At 48.3% G+C, this 15,097-nt stretch overlaps 4 protein-coding genes across 4 annotated transcripts; 2 read left to right on the top strand and 2 right to left on the bottom strand.

Annotated features, from left to right (window-relative positions):
• The first annotated feature begins 323 nt into the window (after positions 1–323).
• B0J16DRAFT_349860 (tRNA synthetases class I, catalytic domain-containing protein) lies at positions 324–2,694 on the top strand. The gene is made up of 3 exons (XM_046128966.1): positions 324–907; positions 958–1,486; positions 1,531–2,694. The coding sequence occupies exons 1-3, from the start codon at positions 555–557 to the stop codon at positions 2,524–2,526; spliced, it is 1,878 nt and encodes a 625-aa protein (XP_045977650.1). The 5' UTR covers positions 324–554; the 3' UTR covers positions 2,527–2,694.
• Positions 2,695–4,421: 1,727 nt separating this feature from the next.
• On the top strand, positions 4,422–5,231 carry B0J16DRAFT_375960 (uncharacterized protein). The gene has a single exon (XM_046130743.1). It carries the CDS (start codon positions 4,624–4,626, stop codon positions 5,065–5,067), a length of 444 nt encoding a protein of 147 aa, XP_045977649.1. The 5' UTR covers positions 4,422–4,623; the 3' UTR covers positions 5,068–5,231.
• A 1,343-nt stretch (positions 5,232–6,574) lies between these two features.
• Positions 6,575–8,570, bottom strand: B0J16DRAFT_405732 (glycoside hydrolase). Its single transcript, XM_046132912.1, has 5 exons — positions 8,274–8,570; positions 8,058–8,219; positions 7,684–8,007; positions 7,390–7,634; positions 6,575–7,339 (listed from the first exon to the last, which is right to left on the bottom strand). Exons 1-5 carry the CDS (start codon positions 8,374–8,376, stop codon positions 6,761–6,763), a joined length of 1,413 nt encoding a protein of 470 aa, XP_045977648.1. The 5' UTR covers positions 8,377–8,570; the 3' UTR covers positions 6,575–6,760.
• A 1,790-nt stretch (positions 8,571–10,360) lies between these two features.
• Positions 10,361–14,301, bottom strand: B0J16DRAFT_311083 (uncharacterized protein; the record flags this gene model as incomplete). Its single annotated transcript, XM_046124998.1, has 4 exons — positions 10,361–11,287; positions 11,663–11,800; positions 11,936–12,412; positions 12,589–14,301. The coding sequence occupies 4 exons, from the start codon at positions 14,299–14,301 to the stop codon at positions 10,361–10,363; spliced, it is 3,255 nt and encodes a 1,084-aa protein (XP_045977647.1).
• Positions 14,302–15,097: the final 796 nt, after the last annotated feature.

The raw sequence follows: 15,097 nt of genomic DNA, 5'->3' as shown, positions 1-15,097 counted from the left end.
GTGCCAGGTTTGGCTCGTACGGTGACCGGTTGACTAGAGCCTGGATGCTATACAGCCTCATTATAACAACCACGCATGCCAAAGAGCCAGTCCACTGTTCAACCAGATTAATTTATCACACCGAGAAGTACCATCGCCGTCGCTTCGCTTCAGTGAATGGTGAGAGTCCTCCAAGTATTATGAGGATGACTGGTTGCCTTTTGCTGGTCAAAGCTGAGAGCATCCGGCTTCGCATCTTGTGGGATGATCATAGGGTGACTTTACCATTACACAGACCAAGTCAAATTTTGCATCGAGACTACAAAACAAATAAATAGGCCATCCAAAAGGATCCGTCTTCTTGATACAAATTATTTGGCTCTTCTAGTAGCTTTTCAAGTTCAATTCACTTACAGCCTTATCTTATCTCTACATTGATCACGTGCCTCTTGAGTCATCGGTGGGCTCAGACACCCCGCCAAAGAATTTGACCCCTCCATCAATTGAAGCACCCAAACCTGCTAAACGACCGCGATCCTCCCCGACCGGTCGAAAATACACATCAATCCGCCATAATGAGCTTCGACGCTGATAAGATCGGCGCTGCCGACTTCAAGTCTCTGGCTCCTCTTGCCGCCGAGCTCGACAAGCACCTTACCCTGCGAACCTACCTCGGTGGTTACAGCCTGAGCGAGCAGGACGAGAAGATCTGGACTGCTCTTCGCACAAACAAGGTCGCCATTGGTCTTGTCCGAAAGGGTGCTTATACCAACATCACTCGATGGTTCAAGTTCATTGAGGATACTCACCCTGAGCTTAGCGAGAAGCTCAATGCTGGCAAGGAGAAGAAGTCTGGTGGTGCCAACTACAACATTGGTCTCTCCAACACTGAGAACGGTGTTGTCACCCGATTCCCTCCCGAGCCTAGGTATGCTTTACCTCAAACCCTCAGTGTAATTGCCAGCTCACGTCTTCTAGTGGTTACCTTCACATCGGTCACGCCAAGGCCGCCCTCCTTAACGATTACTTCGCAAAGACCTCCCCCGACGGAAACGGAAAGCTTGTCGTTCGATTCGATGATACAAACCCCGCCAAGGAGAAGCAGGAGTACGAGGATGCCATCCTCCACGATCTCGAGCTCATGGACATCAAGTACCACAAGGTCACCCACTCCAGTGACTACTTCCAGGAGATTTACGACATGACCGAGAAGATGATCATGGACGGCAACGCCTACGCCGATGATACCGACCCCGAGGTTCAATCCGCCGACCGAAAGAACCGTCTTCCCAGCAAGCGACGTGATCGTCCTGCTGAGGAGAGTTTGGCCATGTTCCGAGAGATGAAGGCTGGTTCTGATCTCGGTCGTGGACACTGCATTCGTGCTCGCATTGCTTTTGACTCTAGCAACGGTTCTATGCGAGACCCTGTTATTTACCGATTCCCCAACTGGAAGGGCGAGGAGCCTGCCCCTCACCACCGAACCGGCTGGACATGGAACATCTACGTGAGTATTCCGCCTCTCCAGCAAAGCGCCTACTAACTTCTCAGCCCACATACGATCTCGTCGTCCCTATCCTCGACTCCATTGAGGGCGTCACCCACGCTCTCCGAACGACCGAGTATGCCGACCGAAACGAGCAATACCACTGGTTCCTCAAGGCCCTGAACCTCCGACAAGTCCACCTCTGGGACTTTGCCCGTATCAACTTCATCAAGACATTCCTCTCGAAACGAAAGCTTACAAAGGTCGTCGACACCGGACGTGTCAGTGGCTGGGATGATCCCCGTATGCCTACTGTCCGCGGTATCCTCCGTCGTGGTCTTACCGTTCCTGCTCTCCGCGAGTTCATGTTGAAGCAGGGCCCTAGCCGAAACATTGTCACCATGGACTGGACTACCATCTGGGCCATCAACAAGCGCATGCTCGACCCCGTTGTGCCCCGATACATGGCCATTGAGGAGAAGGATGCCGTCGTTGTCAACATCACTGGAGGACCTGAGAAGTCCTACAAGGAGGACAGACCCAAGCACGTCAAGAACCCTGATGTCGGTATCAAGCAGGTTACTTTCGGACCTAAGCTCCTCCTCGACCAGGCCGATGTTGTTTCTTTCGACGACAACGAGGAAATCACCCTGATGTCCTGGGGTAACGCCATCGTCCGCGGTCTCGACAAGACCTCCAGCTCCCCCGTCAAGGATCTCACCCTCGAGCTTCACCTTGCTGGTGACTTCAAGACCACCGCCAAGAAGGTCCACTGGCTGGCGGCCGACCCCGAGAACCTTGTCAAGGCCGAGCTCTGGGAGTTTGACTCTCTCATCACCAAGGATACACTAGACAAGGACGATAACCTTGACGATTTCCTCAACGATAACAGCGCTTCCATGACTCACGCTCTCGTCGACGCCAGCATCTCTGATCTCAAGGAGAATGACTTTATCCAGCTTGAGCGAAAGGGTTATTACCGTGTTGACAAGGCTCTTGGACAAGGGCCTGATGGACGTGCTGTGCTGTTCAAGGTTCCTACCGGTGGACAGAAGGGTTAGATACGAAAAAGGAAGATACGAGACATGTATTACGGATAGTATGAGGCATGTAGAGGTACAAAAATAAGTAAACATCAACTGGTCAAAAATGAGTTAAACATTGAAGAGGCACAAATTGTCCAACCTATTTCGTCGAGATAGACGATGTGCGTGCAGTGAAGAGCCGCTATCACCAACAAGGAATCCGCCGTAGGCAATCCTCCAGCTTTGCATGTCAATCATGTCACGCCGTAAACTTCTCGAGGGGATGATTCGTTGTGGATGGGAGCTTGATGTCATTTGGCGTAGTGCTGATGGTGATGCGCTAAATTGGATGCAGAGGGTGCCCGATTGAGTAATTCGCGAAATCCCTGCATAAGCTACGTTACTGCACAGTAAGGCTATGGACTACGTAGTGTGTACACTCTAGCTCTAGGCTTTTACAAAAGTACAGCACATAGCTTGGTACTGTTAGAGTGTTGCGATATATGAAGCTAGAGTATGTAAAGTGATGAGCTAAAGTACTGTGATGAGCTTTGTAAGGTAAGCTTGGGGGCCGAAGGATTGAGAACTGTGTTAAAAGGATTGACTTATTGCTTCTAGACTTTGAAGTTGAAGTCATTATTGGACCGCATCATTGTTGTCTTTGCGGTACAGTAAAACATGCTCATTACCCTAAGGCTGGATTTCCCGATATTAACAATTGCATTCCAATCGTTTAGATTAGATAAAGCCGAATTCTCATCATTCATGAATTTATGCGCATCACGAACTGCAGGTCTGAGGATACGAACTGCAGGGGTATTGATCGACCCTGTAATTTTAACACGAGAACCCATTCGTGTCTTGACCAACAATGTCTCTGTCTATACGCGATTTCTGGAACTCCATCGGACGATGATATGGAGATCTTGTATGGGGATTGAACGGTGAGAGTGCCCAGAATAATTACGAGAAAATGTTGAGCTGTTCCTGTACTTTGTCCACCTCAAGCTTGTTAGGCACTGGTTCAGTGAGGTCGGGGAGTAGCGGGAATGCGCTAGAAAGGTTCCATTCTATTCTTGGAGGCGCTAGACCCCGCTTGTTCCCAGCGGTCTTTGATGTCAGCCCAGAAGGGCTGTCTGCTGTCAGGTCGGGTCTCACCCGTACGTCTACTCACTACTGTCTTTTTGGTCTGTGGCGTAGAAGGTCTAGAATATCTGTGCCTTTTGAAATGCGGTGAGGATGCAAGAGTAAGACAGCTCAATGAATCTAGTGCTTTATGAGTTGGGCAGTCTAGGACAGTATGCTCCTTGCGTTAATACGAGTGAGCTGGCTGGGTACCAAGACAATTCACTCATGTCACTGTACGATGATCTCCACCTCTGACGACAGATGCTCTGTATTCAGCTTTCAAGACCGCCGGAAATACTAACCTCTGATCGGAATAATTATCGTCAATCTTCTTGGCCCGGACCCGGATGTGCCGAGTGAAATTGCGGGGAGATTTGACGGCCCTGGCCGACCAAGTTTAATACGAGATGTCACTTGGTCTGTTAGTGCTCATTTAGTCACGGTAGAGAATAATTATCGTTTATGCATGTTTTATTATCCGCGCCGCAAAAGCCACACCCGTTTTACATGCAGAGAGAAAGGTCCAGATGTAAGCAGAGAGGTCGAGAGGTAGAAGGTGTGGTGGTTGAGGGAGTTCCTGATCGATCGTCTGATGTGGTGGATGGGGAATACGAGATCCAGCTTCGCTTGTCGATCACCTCGTGTTCCCATTCACCCTCGTGGTCCGAATGCAGGGCTGGAATGGGGTAGCAAATGGTAGTCTTGCGGTGGGACTGCGTAGTCTAGGAGTGGCCGAGGCTGGGCTGTTCTGTTGTCAGAATAGTGGCATCGCGCATAGCCTTCTCGTTCAGTCAGATCAGCCCAGACCAGTTCACTTCACTTGGGGTTAGTGAGGACCCTTTCGTCATGATTCACTGACGATGTGCCCACTTAGACTCAGAATATCTATATAAACACTCTCTCGTCGCCCCCAAGTTGTGTATTCTCATCCTCATCACTCACTCTCATCTTCACTTACAAACAAACCACTTACACACTCAACCACCAAACAAACACATCTTCAAAATGAAGTTCTCCGCTGCTCTCTTCACTCTCACCGCCGCCCTCGGCGTCTCAGCCGCTCCCGCTGCTGAGTCCGTCAACATGATGGCCGCCGCTCCCCAATGGACCATCCGCGACGCCAAGCGCTACTGCCGCTCCGACGACTCCATCTGCAACTGGAAGTTCGGCATCGACACCGGCAACGGCAAGCCCTTCGAGTGCCGCCACGACGTCAAGGGTCCCGGCGCCAGCAAGAAGCGCTCCGCCGGTCCTACCACCTGCGGTGACTTCACTGTCACTTCTGGCTGGAGTGATGTGTTTGGCGCTGACAACGGATTCACCACTCTTTCCGTTGTCTCCAACTCTAAGCGCCAGATCATCTGGCCTGCTTACACCGACAAGCAGCTTGCTGGTGCTAAGATTGTCAAGCCTGACCAGTCTTACTCTCCTGCTTCGCTCCCTAAATAAGCGGTTTATGATATGAGATAATATGATCAGCGACGAATTATCTGAGGAAGATGGATGGGATTATTTTGGAGATTGAAGGATTGGAGTTTGACAGCACATAATGGCTAGTACATATTTTCATTCATGCCTTTCGAGGCCACGAATATACATACACATTGAAGGAATTGTTACTTCGTTAATTGATCTGTGAATTGAAGTGGTGTTGGTAAAAGACGATTGGTGGCTCGGTCGGCCGAGATCCGGAGCGTTCACCCGGGGAGCTTGGCGTTCGTCATTGTCATTCGGCAATCGTCGGGTCATGGGAATGTAAAGAACTCATTCACTGTAGCAACATATCTCAAATTAACACAATTGGGGTCAAGGAAGGTGATTCTCAGCTGTTATTGGGATCAGGTCGTGAAGGCCAAGTAACATACCATGATGTGAGTGTGTGACTGAGAAGATGATCTCCAATGTTGAGTTTCACTCATATGGCGGGTTTGTCATTGGGATAAACAATCACCACGAGAAACCACAATGACTTCAACAATGCAATCGTGCTGCTGAAGAAAGAGCTTGCGTATATGCTCGTATCAGATTAAAGCTATAAAGAAATAACATATCTCAATCTTCATTATACCCGAGCATTCGTCCATGATGGGTGCAAGACTCATCTCGCGGTCGACTACCCTGTATGCAAACGCGACTCGAAGGCACACTCATCGTCACCATATCGCGACGTTTGTTGAAGTGACAGTCAGCTATTAGCGCTAATACATCTATTATAGTGTAAGAGGACTCAAATAATCTGGTGTAGTTCCTGTATACCTTTCCCTTGACACATTGGTGCGTTCTGCCTTTGAGTCATGACAGAATGATGCGGCGCTGGCTGGCTGCGATGGATGACTTTAGATGACTTTAGATGGGGAATTGGAATCTTTCATTTGATTTAAAGATTTTGCAGTAGCTATAATCGCGCAGTTAATGTCAAGATGAGCTTTAAGCTCCATTGTGTAGTTGTGATGCTTTGAACGTTGCTCAGGTTTGATGTTGCTGGGGTGGCCAAAGCTGTCCATATCTGGGCAGTCTCTTAACTTCGCCACGGGCGCATTTGCGATACCTTCGACTAATTCTACAAACCATAGTATCAAGGTAATTCTCACGGCCTGAATTACCCAATAAAGGTCAATTCGAAAGTCAATAGCTTCTGTGGGATATGCAATCGATGAGTGTCAGCACTGTGTTTTGGGGTATTTAGGTTGAACCAGGCGAGCGTCGAGAAACCTCCATTGAAAGGCAGATGATACGGAAATAAACAGTAATATCTCAGTTCGCTTTACGGAAGCTGATAAAGATTATGGCTATCCCGGAATTGAGAGGAAAATAAGGCTTTAACTGAGCTCATGTACTTTGATGCGCAGTCGACCTCACCCAAGTTCACTTCTCACGACTCGGACCATCACACCTACACGGCAAACACCAATCAAATGAGTAATGAAGTATCTTATGATAGTAGCTATCATGCTGTCAAGTAACTTCTATGAAATGCGATGGCTATCTGAGTATCTCCCATCCGGTGAGATCCCTTTACAAGTCCCTTGGACATCAAGTCAACTCCATTCTCCCCGAAAACACAAAGACAAACCCTCAAAGATCCGGATCAAGTCGAGGTAAAAATCCAACGCCAATAATCACTATTAAACAGTGACATCGCTCAATCAAAAGCACACATCCAAATAAACGTTCCAAGTCCACTCGCAAGAACAAGGAACGTCAAAATACCCGCTCCAGCCCTATCCGCCGTCGTCAAAGGCTTCGGCTCAGGATTATCATGCGAATCCTTACCCGCATTGGGATCACCCTTGGAAATACCACCCGTGCTATTCGTCGCAGGCGGTTCAGCATCTTCGATCAATAAACTCGACACCGCAGCCAACACATTCATCTGTTCACCTGCACCACTCGTTCCATCAACCGCTACATCAACAAAGGAGCCTCCGCTCCAATAGAAACCGCATGCTCGTCCTGAGTCTCCGCCTGTGCATTGTTTCACTGCTGCTTCGGTCGACTTCTTCAGTACGGGGAGGATCTTTTCGCGGGTGAAAGGTGCGACTTGTGTTGTTACGGCGAGCCAGCGGTGCACGTAGCCTTTGAAGGACAACATATCGGTCGAGCAGGCACCTTTGCGGCCTTCGCAGGGAACTTCGTACATGATATCCTTGGGGAAGAAGTTCTTGAGGGTTGCGTCGAGGAGCTTGGTGACTCGGTCTTCCCAAACTGAGGAGCCATTGGTCTACATAGACGATTAGCATTTAACACAATCTTCGGTATGTGAGGACTTACATAGTTGTACATAAACGCTGCGCCTTGGATGAGAATGGCAGCGTTGTAAGAGAATGTCGCCTTGTTGATGTCGGTACAGTTCTTTCCAACGTGTCCACCATCGTAGACCAGCCACCTCTCGTGATCGATGTAGTTGACGCCCCAGAGCCACTCCCAGGTCTCTTCAGCGTGCTTGGCGTAGGTGTCGTTTCCGGTATATCGCGCAAGACGAGCGCCGATGTTGAAGAAGCATCCGTTGGCAATAGCTAGACCATGTCAGTTAAACCCCCACCACATACACGCAAGGCAACCCACTGTTCTTGTAATCGTAACCAGAGTTGGTGAAAGGAATCTGCCATCTCATTCCACCATTACATTCATCGTCGTGACGCTCAGGCTGAGCCTGCGTCGTCCACACAGCTTGCGCGAGGGCTAACCACTGCGCTTGATCCTCTGGTGGATTGGGAAATTTGTTCTCTGCTGCTAGCATGGCGGACATGCCCCAGAAACCTTGATCGTCGTTTCCGAGGGAGGCACTGTGGTTGCTGGGCATGTAGTCGCGGCCTTCTCCCGTTTGGTGAAGCATACCCTCCATGACGACCTTGTTGTAGGATGAGTCGCCTGTGAGTTTCCAGTAATCTGCCCCAATTAGCACCCTCCTCTCTTGTTGACAATGATGGTTGGCATACCGATATAAGTTCCCATCATGGCTCCTCCTTCCCACCAGTAGTAATCACCCTTGTATTCTGTTGGAGGACCGGGCAAGATACCGGGAATCATGCCAGTTGTGTTTCCGTCATATTGAAGCATGAGATCGTAAGCGAGTGTGCGGGCGGATTGTTTAATCTCGTCTGTATAGTGTTAGTTTTGTGCTGCGATTTTGGTCTTGTGGGGTTATCGCGTACCCTTTGTTCCGATCTTGTAGTACTGCGCATCGACTGATTGAACGAGAAGACCGCCCAAAAGAGCAGCCTGGGCGACGAAGCCCTTTGGTGAAGAAAACAACATGGTGACCGAATGAGAGTTGGACTCTCTGTGATTGTTGAGATGTGTCGATTTAAGTTTCGTCGATATGGCAACTTGTAGAGCGAGCGACAACAAGCACCGAGTTCACAGCCGCCTCAAGATTGGACGGGATGAAGGGAAAACAATTTAAAGCGAGTGTTCAAGAATGTAACCAACATCAACTTCTAGAAAATATGATCGGAGAAAGGATGAAGAATGGGAAGATCAAAGGTGGGACGGGGAAACTTCAAAAAGCGGAGGGATCCGGGGCATCTTCCCCTTCAAAACAGTCACAGAAAAAACAAGGGGGAAATGGAAGAACGGTATTGGTACGAGCCAAGGGGGGCAGTGCAGCTTGTTCGGACATCTTGGCAATTGACTCTCTCCTTTGACTACTGGTAACCGCCAAGACAGACAGGCCAAGACTTGGCAATAGTCTTGGCGGTAGAAGGGAGCGTTCCCAGTGGGAGAGATCTGTTTAGTGGTAAACAAGCTAAGGAGTATTGTGCCTTGATTTGCAGTGCATATTGCAGGCCTTGGGTCGCTATGATACTGGTGATGGTATGGTCATCTTGAATACGGAAGGATTTAAAGTTGAGGGGATAAAGAATGTCACTCCTCCCGAGATGAGACAACCCAAGCGTCCATCACAATCACAAAGAAAAATAAAGCCAAGATCTCCTCTGCTAGAATGAGATTGGCTTGGGGAACCTGACACAGGCCACGCAAGCCCTGTAGTTAGACAAGTACTTCCTCTACCTATCCATTATAGAGGGGATCCAGGTATTCTGTTATGGAGGTAGGCTTGCGCTAAACTTTAATGCACCACATCTCCCCACCAGCCCCTGGTATGCTTAAATATTACCTTATTCTACTGTCGGACCAGTGAAACCAGGGAGACTTGTCTCTGAGTTTATTCTTTGTTGGTAGTAAGACAGACGCGTAACAGTGATAAAAAACAGTCAAGACATCTACGTAGACGAGTCATAGAAGCCTCATTCACTGGGAGAGAAAAACTTGATCTTGTGCAGACGCTTGGGTATTGGCTAATGCCCATTTGATCAAGGGGCTTCTTGGCAGTCCGTCATTTACTTGGCGGTAATTGACTGAGCATCATGATCCGAATGTCCCGGTAACAAAACACGTGCTTGATCAATGCCGTAGATAAAGCTCCTTGATTCATCCTGTGGTACAGCTGTACAGTATCCGTATCCGTTATATAAATATGCTCCTCTCGTATTTGATACGGCTGAACGAATAGCTGCATTGTGTAACGACGCGCCAAGCTCAAACATACGCGTGTCTCCAATCAACCTTGTCTGTGTTTTGGGTTGGTGAGAAATGAGCCAAGATGTCACATGTTTCATCTCAAGAGACTTTTAATCAGTGTCAATTGAGTTTTACATCTGCTATCCGATTGACTTTTGACATTCATCCGGTTTGGCAGATCTATGCAGAGCATGAGCCCTATGTTCAATTGAATTGGCTATCATGCGGACGGACGGTTGGTGTTTTGGCTTGGCGGAGCGACATTGTTTTTTACCCGCCACGTTTAAAGGTTGGTGCTGCAGCCACAGCGTCATCTGAGGCTCTAGCCACCGTTGAGACCTTAATGTTATTTTGACGCGACCTTCACGACTCAGCGTTGATCACGCGATGATACATCTGAGCGTAGGTAGCATAATTTATTTAATGATGTAAGATCAATTAATTTTGTTGGAATGTTCCATTGTGGCTTAAAAGGTGAGAAGAAGAAACATATCGCGATATATTTTTCTTGGTGTTTATGTTGTTGAGATATAAGCCTGCGCTCTAAGGCGGACTGCTGTCTGCGCTCTGGTGACGATTGCACCTTCTCAATACAAGATATAGACTCATGCAAATCTCCATATCGGGTTTATGGCATCAGGAGAGAGGCAATGATGCGACCTATAATTCCGATTGAGAGAGGTAATGGGCCAGGAGAGTCTTGTATGTAAATTCCATCTCAAGAGAATCTCATGATTAGTACACGACCTGAATTACAGCCAATAGCTACAGTCGATTTGAAGACAGCTGATCTCCCAGGACGAAACTCGGCAGGGAGCCAAAGTATCTTCTTCCCATGTTTCGTAATCCATTCCCCGTCAATATTGATACCGTGACTAAAACAATCAGAACCTGGCAAGGCAGTTGTCCCAATTGACTCGGCGTTAACATTGGTCGTTGGATTTGGTAGTGTCAGGTCAAGAGTGCTGATGTCAGTGTAGAGTAGAGAGTTCGTTCGTAAATCGAAAGATAGACAATGGAGGATTGTACCGACGTCGATTGTCTGCAGGCACAAGCACTGCTCTAAATCCCAGATCTTAACCGTCCTATCGTCAGAGCCGGATGCTAAATACTGGGAATCCACCGAAAAGGCTACTGATGATATCGGCTGCTCATGTCCCTGTAGACTTTTGAAGCTGTGTTCTTTAATACTCCAAATCCTGACCATCTCATCAGTTGACGCGGTTGCGAGACACCGACTATCGACTGAGAAAGCCACCAAGGTTACTTCGTCATCATGCTCAAATGTATATGAGCATTGACCCGTTGCTGCGTCCCAGATCCTGGCCGTGTTTCCCTCTGAGCCTGATGCAAGATATCGACCATCTGCTGACAAGGCCACTGAATTTACCCGCCCGTCGTCCTCAAGTGTATCAAGGCATGTACCAGCTATAGTATCCCAGACCTTGATTGTGCAATCATTTGAGCCAGATACTAAGCGCTTATTATCCGCAGAAGAGGTCATAGAGTTTACGTTCCCGTGATGGCCTTCAAGTGTCTGCAGGCATGTTCCTGTTTCTGCATCCCAGACCTTTACAGTAGTATCACTGGATCCCGATACGACTCGCAGGCCATCTGCCGAAATGGCGAGAGAATTCACATATCCCTTATGATCCTCAACTGTTAGCGGACACAAGTCAATTGATACAGCCCAGATATTGACTGAACCCTTCCAAGAGCTTGATATTAAATGCTGGCCATCAGTCGTGAAGGCCACAGACTGTACTGGACTTCCGAAGCCCTTCAGAGTCTGCAGAATTGCGCCGGTCTCAACATCCAAGATCTTTATGTCGGAACCGAGCCCGCCGAAAGCAACAAGTTTTCTATCCGCTGAGAAGGCTTGTACGGTCCTGAACTGCAAGGGAACTTCCGGTACTGGCAGACTGGAATATATCGCGGCGTCCCAAACTTTGATCGTGCCATACCTCGAGACCGACACAAGACGCCTACCATCTAGCGAGAAGGCCACTGACATTACAACACGATCGTGACCCTGTAGTGTCTGTAGACATGAGAATGATTTCATGTCCCAGACTTTAACCATAAAATCGTCTGCGCCTGACACAAGACGTTGGCTATCTGGCGAGAAGGCTACTGAACGTACCAGCGTAGAGTGGCCCTTGTTGAGAGTCTTCAAACATTTGCCCGTGTTTGGATTCCAGATCTGAATTGTACCATTATCAAATCCAATTGCAAGGTACTGGCTATTTGGAGAGGAAGCCATTGACTTAAAAGAATCATTGTAATTGTAAACCTCCAGTGTCTGTAGACATAATTCTGTCTTCGTGTTCCATATCGTGATTGTTTTCGAAGCTACTGCGAGACTTTGTCCATCCGATAAAAAGGTGATACACCATATTTTACCATCATGAGGTCCGAGGGTATGTCGACATAGGCCTGTTGTTCTATCCCATATTCTGACTGTCCTGTCGTTTCCACCCGACGCAACAAGCTGGTTGTCCGGTGAGAGGGCAACTGAATTCACTGAGAATCTATGGCCCTCGAGGGTTTGTAGGCAACTATTCCAGTTTTTATCCACCTTTGGTCCCGGACTCAACCAGTCCGGCTCTTCATGCTTGAACAGCTCTCGAATGAGGCTATATTCTGGACTAAAGACTAGTGCCGAGACATAGGCTTGCAATGGAGCGATCTCAATTGGTCGCTTATAGGTGAGGATAAAACGGCGGGCATCTTGAAGCAGTTTCCTCACTGGCTCTGGTGCCTTCAATCTCTGTGTATAGTTGTTAGATCATGTCCAATATATCCTCTAAACAACTCGAAAAAGTGTGATTTTAGCTTTTTAACTTTGATAGGTCTCCAGGGAAATATCGACAAAAGGTTCAATCAAGAAGAGAAGAAATGAGAGGATGAGAAACAAAAACAAAAAGAAAAGAAGAAAAGACTCACGGTAGCAAGATCCTCGAGTTTGTATATGGCCTTGACTCCTTCTACTATGCTGCATAAGAGACCGAGACATTCCAGCCAGTACAAATACTTCTTCTGGATGAATAAGTGAACATCACCACCGTTTTCAAGATGATTGTTGAGACTGGTGAGCTCAGAGTCGTGAAGGTGATCGACCCAATAGACGGAAGAATATCGAATGTGATTCAGTGGCCCGAGGGCATCAGGCGAGATGTCATTGACGTCAAACCCTGGATGGTCGAGTTGGCAGATATCACGTCTAAGAGTCTCCGATAGTGCCTGTAAAGATCTATCGAAGACAAGTTCATGTTGATATGCAAGGCCTGAAGGTAGAATTTGGCTTGATGCTTGGTTGAGCAAGAAGTCCTTCGCCGACTGATGCAGGAAGTAAATCGCATTTCCACGGAGTGTCAGGAAGGAACCACAGCCACCAATGATCTCTGGTAACTCATCATACTCATCCTCGTGCTCCGATCCCAGAAGGGCTTCCAACTCGGCCAAGGTAACTGGTCTGTATACGACAGAAGCAAGAGCCAGTATCTCTCTGCATATCGCGGCATCATGTGAAGAGAAGATATACTCCATCATTCTCCTGTACAGAGGGTCCAGTCCCTTTGGGAATGACTCCAGACTGAGGCGGGTGTGTCGTTTGCGGAGCACCTTGCTGTCTGCAAGCTGTTGACAGACCAAAGCGACCCACAGGAACGTGCCATCAGCATTGTCAGCTAGATAGCTCCTGACGTCGCTTTTGAGCTCTACGTCGTACCGTTTCTGTTCGGCCAACAGTGCCACCTTGTATTCGATAAATACCTCAACCGCCTTGGAAACCGAGTCTTGGTTCAACTCAAGGTGTAGCCTGACTTTCTGCGTAGAACGATCCAGAGACTGTTCGATTTCTAGGTAGTTGCGGCTGGTCACTATCCACTTGACACTGCTACATTTGACTATCAAGTCAAGAAGCTTCTCTTGGTCTGTAAGACACTCATCAAGAGCATCGACAATCAGGACTGCGCCATCTAGTATTGGGTCCTCAAGCATCGCCATGAGGGTCTTGGATAGAGCTTGCCATGCGTTGCCATCTTCAAAGAGCTGTTTTCCTGCATGATCATACTTCTCCTCGATGTAAGAGAAAAGCTGAGGTCGTTGGACGACAAGAAGGTAAATCAGACCACGGAGTACGGCTATTGCATTGCTCAATCTTGCTTCAGTGGCTTGGCAGAAGAAATAGGACAAGAAGCTGCTGTGTTCTTTCTCAAGCTCGTTGATGAGACCGCATAATAACATTGTCTTGCCCTTGCCAGGGTCCCCTTTGATCCAGAGGAGTTGACTGTGTGAAGCCTTGTGCCATTCTTGAAACTGGTCGTTTTCGAGGATCCAGAGGTACGCATCTTCGAGCAACCCGCCTTTTGTTTCTTGGATTCGGGTCTTATCGTCACGAGGATCAGTCTCGCGCAGATCCCGCAAACAGCTGTTGTACTTTTCGTTCTGAAGCCAATACTCCTGCTGCAAAACACTGTCCTGTGTGCTTGCAAGGGTTTCTGTTTGAGGAAGCCTTTCGAGGAACTCCCTTGCGAATGCGGCGGCAGTAGCGGCAGCATATTCCTGCCATTCCTTGCTCTTATGGGAGTCCGAATAGTCACAAACTCCCCGTATTGAGAGGCAAGGACAAATGTCGTTCAGGCCGGCCGCCTCCATTTCGAAGCAGATGGCATCGACTGCATGGGCTACCATATCGCGAACAGTTGAGTCTTTCATAACTTGATTGCCCGAGGCAATAGTACCATAGTGGATGTAGGGGTTACTCGTACTCCGCTCGCTTCTCTGTACTAGAGCCGAAGGGCTGCATTTATCGCAGTTTGATGCTCGAGAGCTGTGTACATACTCTGAAGAGAAGAGACGGTCTGCTGTAGTCGGATAGGCGTAGGCTGGATGATCTTTGAACTTCTCTTCTAATATGAGAGGAACTCGACTGCTAAGCGGTTGATGCTCTGCTTGTAGCAGTGATAAAGCCTTGCCGAGAAGATGTGGCACAGGCTTCGGGACTGCAGTATGTTGGATTTGTCCACTTCCGACAATCTTACCAAGATCGTGCTGGACCACCCGAGTACCAACAATTATATCGCCTAAACGAATGTCAAAGTTCGGACGCGGGACGCCGCCGCCAATTCCCACCATAAGGCCGAAATGGATTGATTCAAAAGTGCGAGTAAGATTAGTTAACACATTTACTGCGTTGTTCGTTCCATACTCATTCGTCGGCAAACACGCAATGACGATGTTGTGGCACCCTATGCTGCCGAGTACATAAGAATTGGTATCGTTTTTCCGTCTGGGCAAGGATTCATGGACTTCGTCTAACACAGCTCGAGCTGCAACCATTTCTTTGGGCAGTGCACAGATCCAGGCGATTGTATATCGCTCATAGGAAGCGGGCGATATTTTCTGCGGCTTGTGGGCTCCATGGACTAGATCACCCATGCGGCCTTTTTTA

Source organism: Fusarium flagelliforme (genome assembly GCF_020744385.1).
Source record: "Fusarium flagelliforme strain FIESC 12 MPI-CAGE-AA-0113 chromosome Unknown B0J16scaffold_8, whole genome shotgun sequence".
NCBI lineage: Eukaryota > Fungi > Ascomycota > Sordariomycetes > Hypocreales > Nectriaceae > Fusarium > Fusarium flagelliforme.
This window is presented reverse-complemented; position numbering and strand designations above follow the sequence as displayed.

Excerpts from the sequence above, each read along its gene's own strand:
- B0J16DRAFT_375960 (XM_046130743.1), top strand. The coding sequence starts at position 4,624 with ATGAAGTTCTCCGCTGCTCTCTTCACTCTCACCGCCGCCCTCGGCGTC.
- B0J16DRAFT_405732 (XM_046132912.1), bottom strand. The coding sequence starts at position 8,376 with ATGTTGTTTTCTTCACCAAAGGGCTTCGTCGCCCAGGCTGCTCTTTTG. Across the intron at positions 8,220-8,273 it reads CTACAAGATCGGAACAAAGG|ACGAGATTAAACAATCCGCC; the intron begins GTACGCGATAAC and ends AACACTATACAG. Across the intron at positions 7,340-7,389 it reads CAGCGTTTATGTACAACTAT|ACCAATGGCTCCTCAGTTTG; the intron begins GTAAGTCCTCAC and ends TCGTCTATGTAG.
- B0J16DRAFT_349860 (XM_046128966.1), top strand. The coding sequence starts at position 555 with ATGAGCTTCGACGCTGATAAGATCGGCGCTGCCGACTTCAAGTCTCTG. Across the intron at positions 908-957 it reads CGATTCCCTCCCGAGCCTAG|TGGTTACCTTCACATCGGTC; the intron begins GTATGCTTTACC and ends CACGTCTTCTAG. Across the intron at positions 1,487-1,530 it reads GCTGGACATGGAACATCTAC|CCCACATACGATCTCGTCGT; the intron begins GTGAGTATTCCG and ends CTAACTTCTCAG.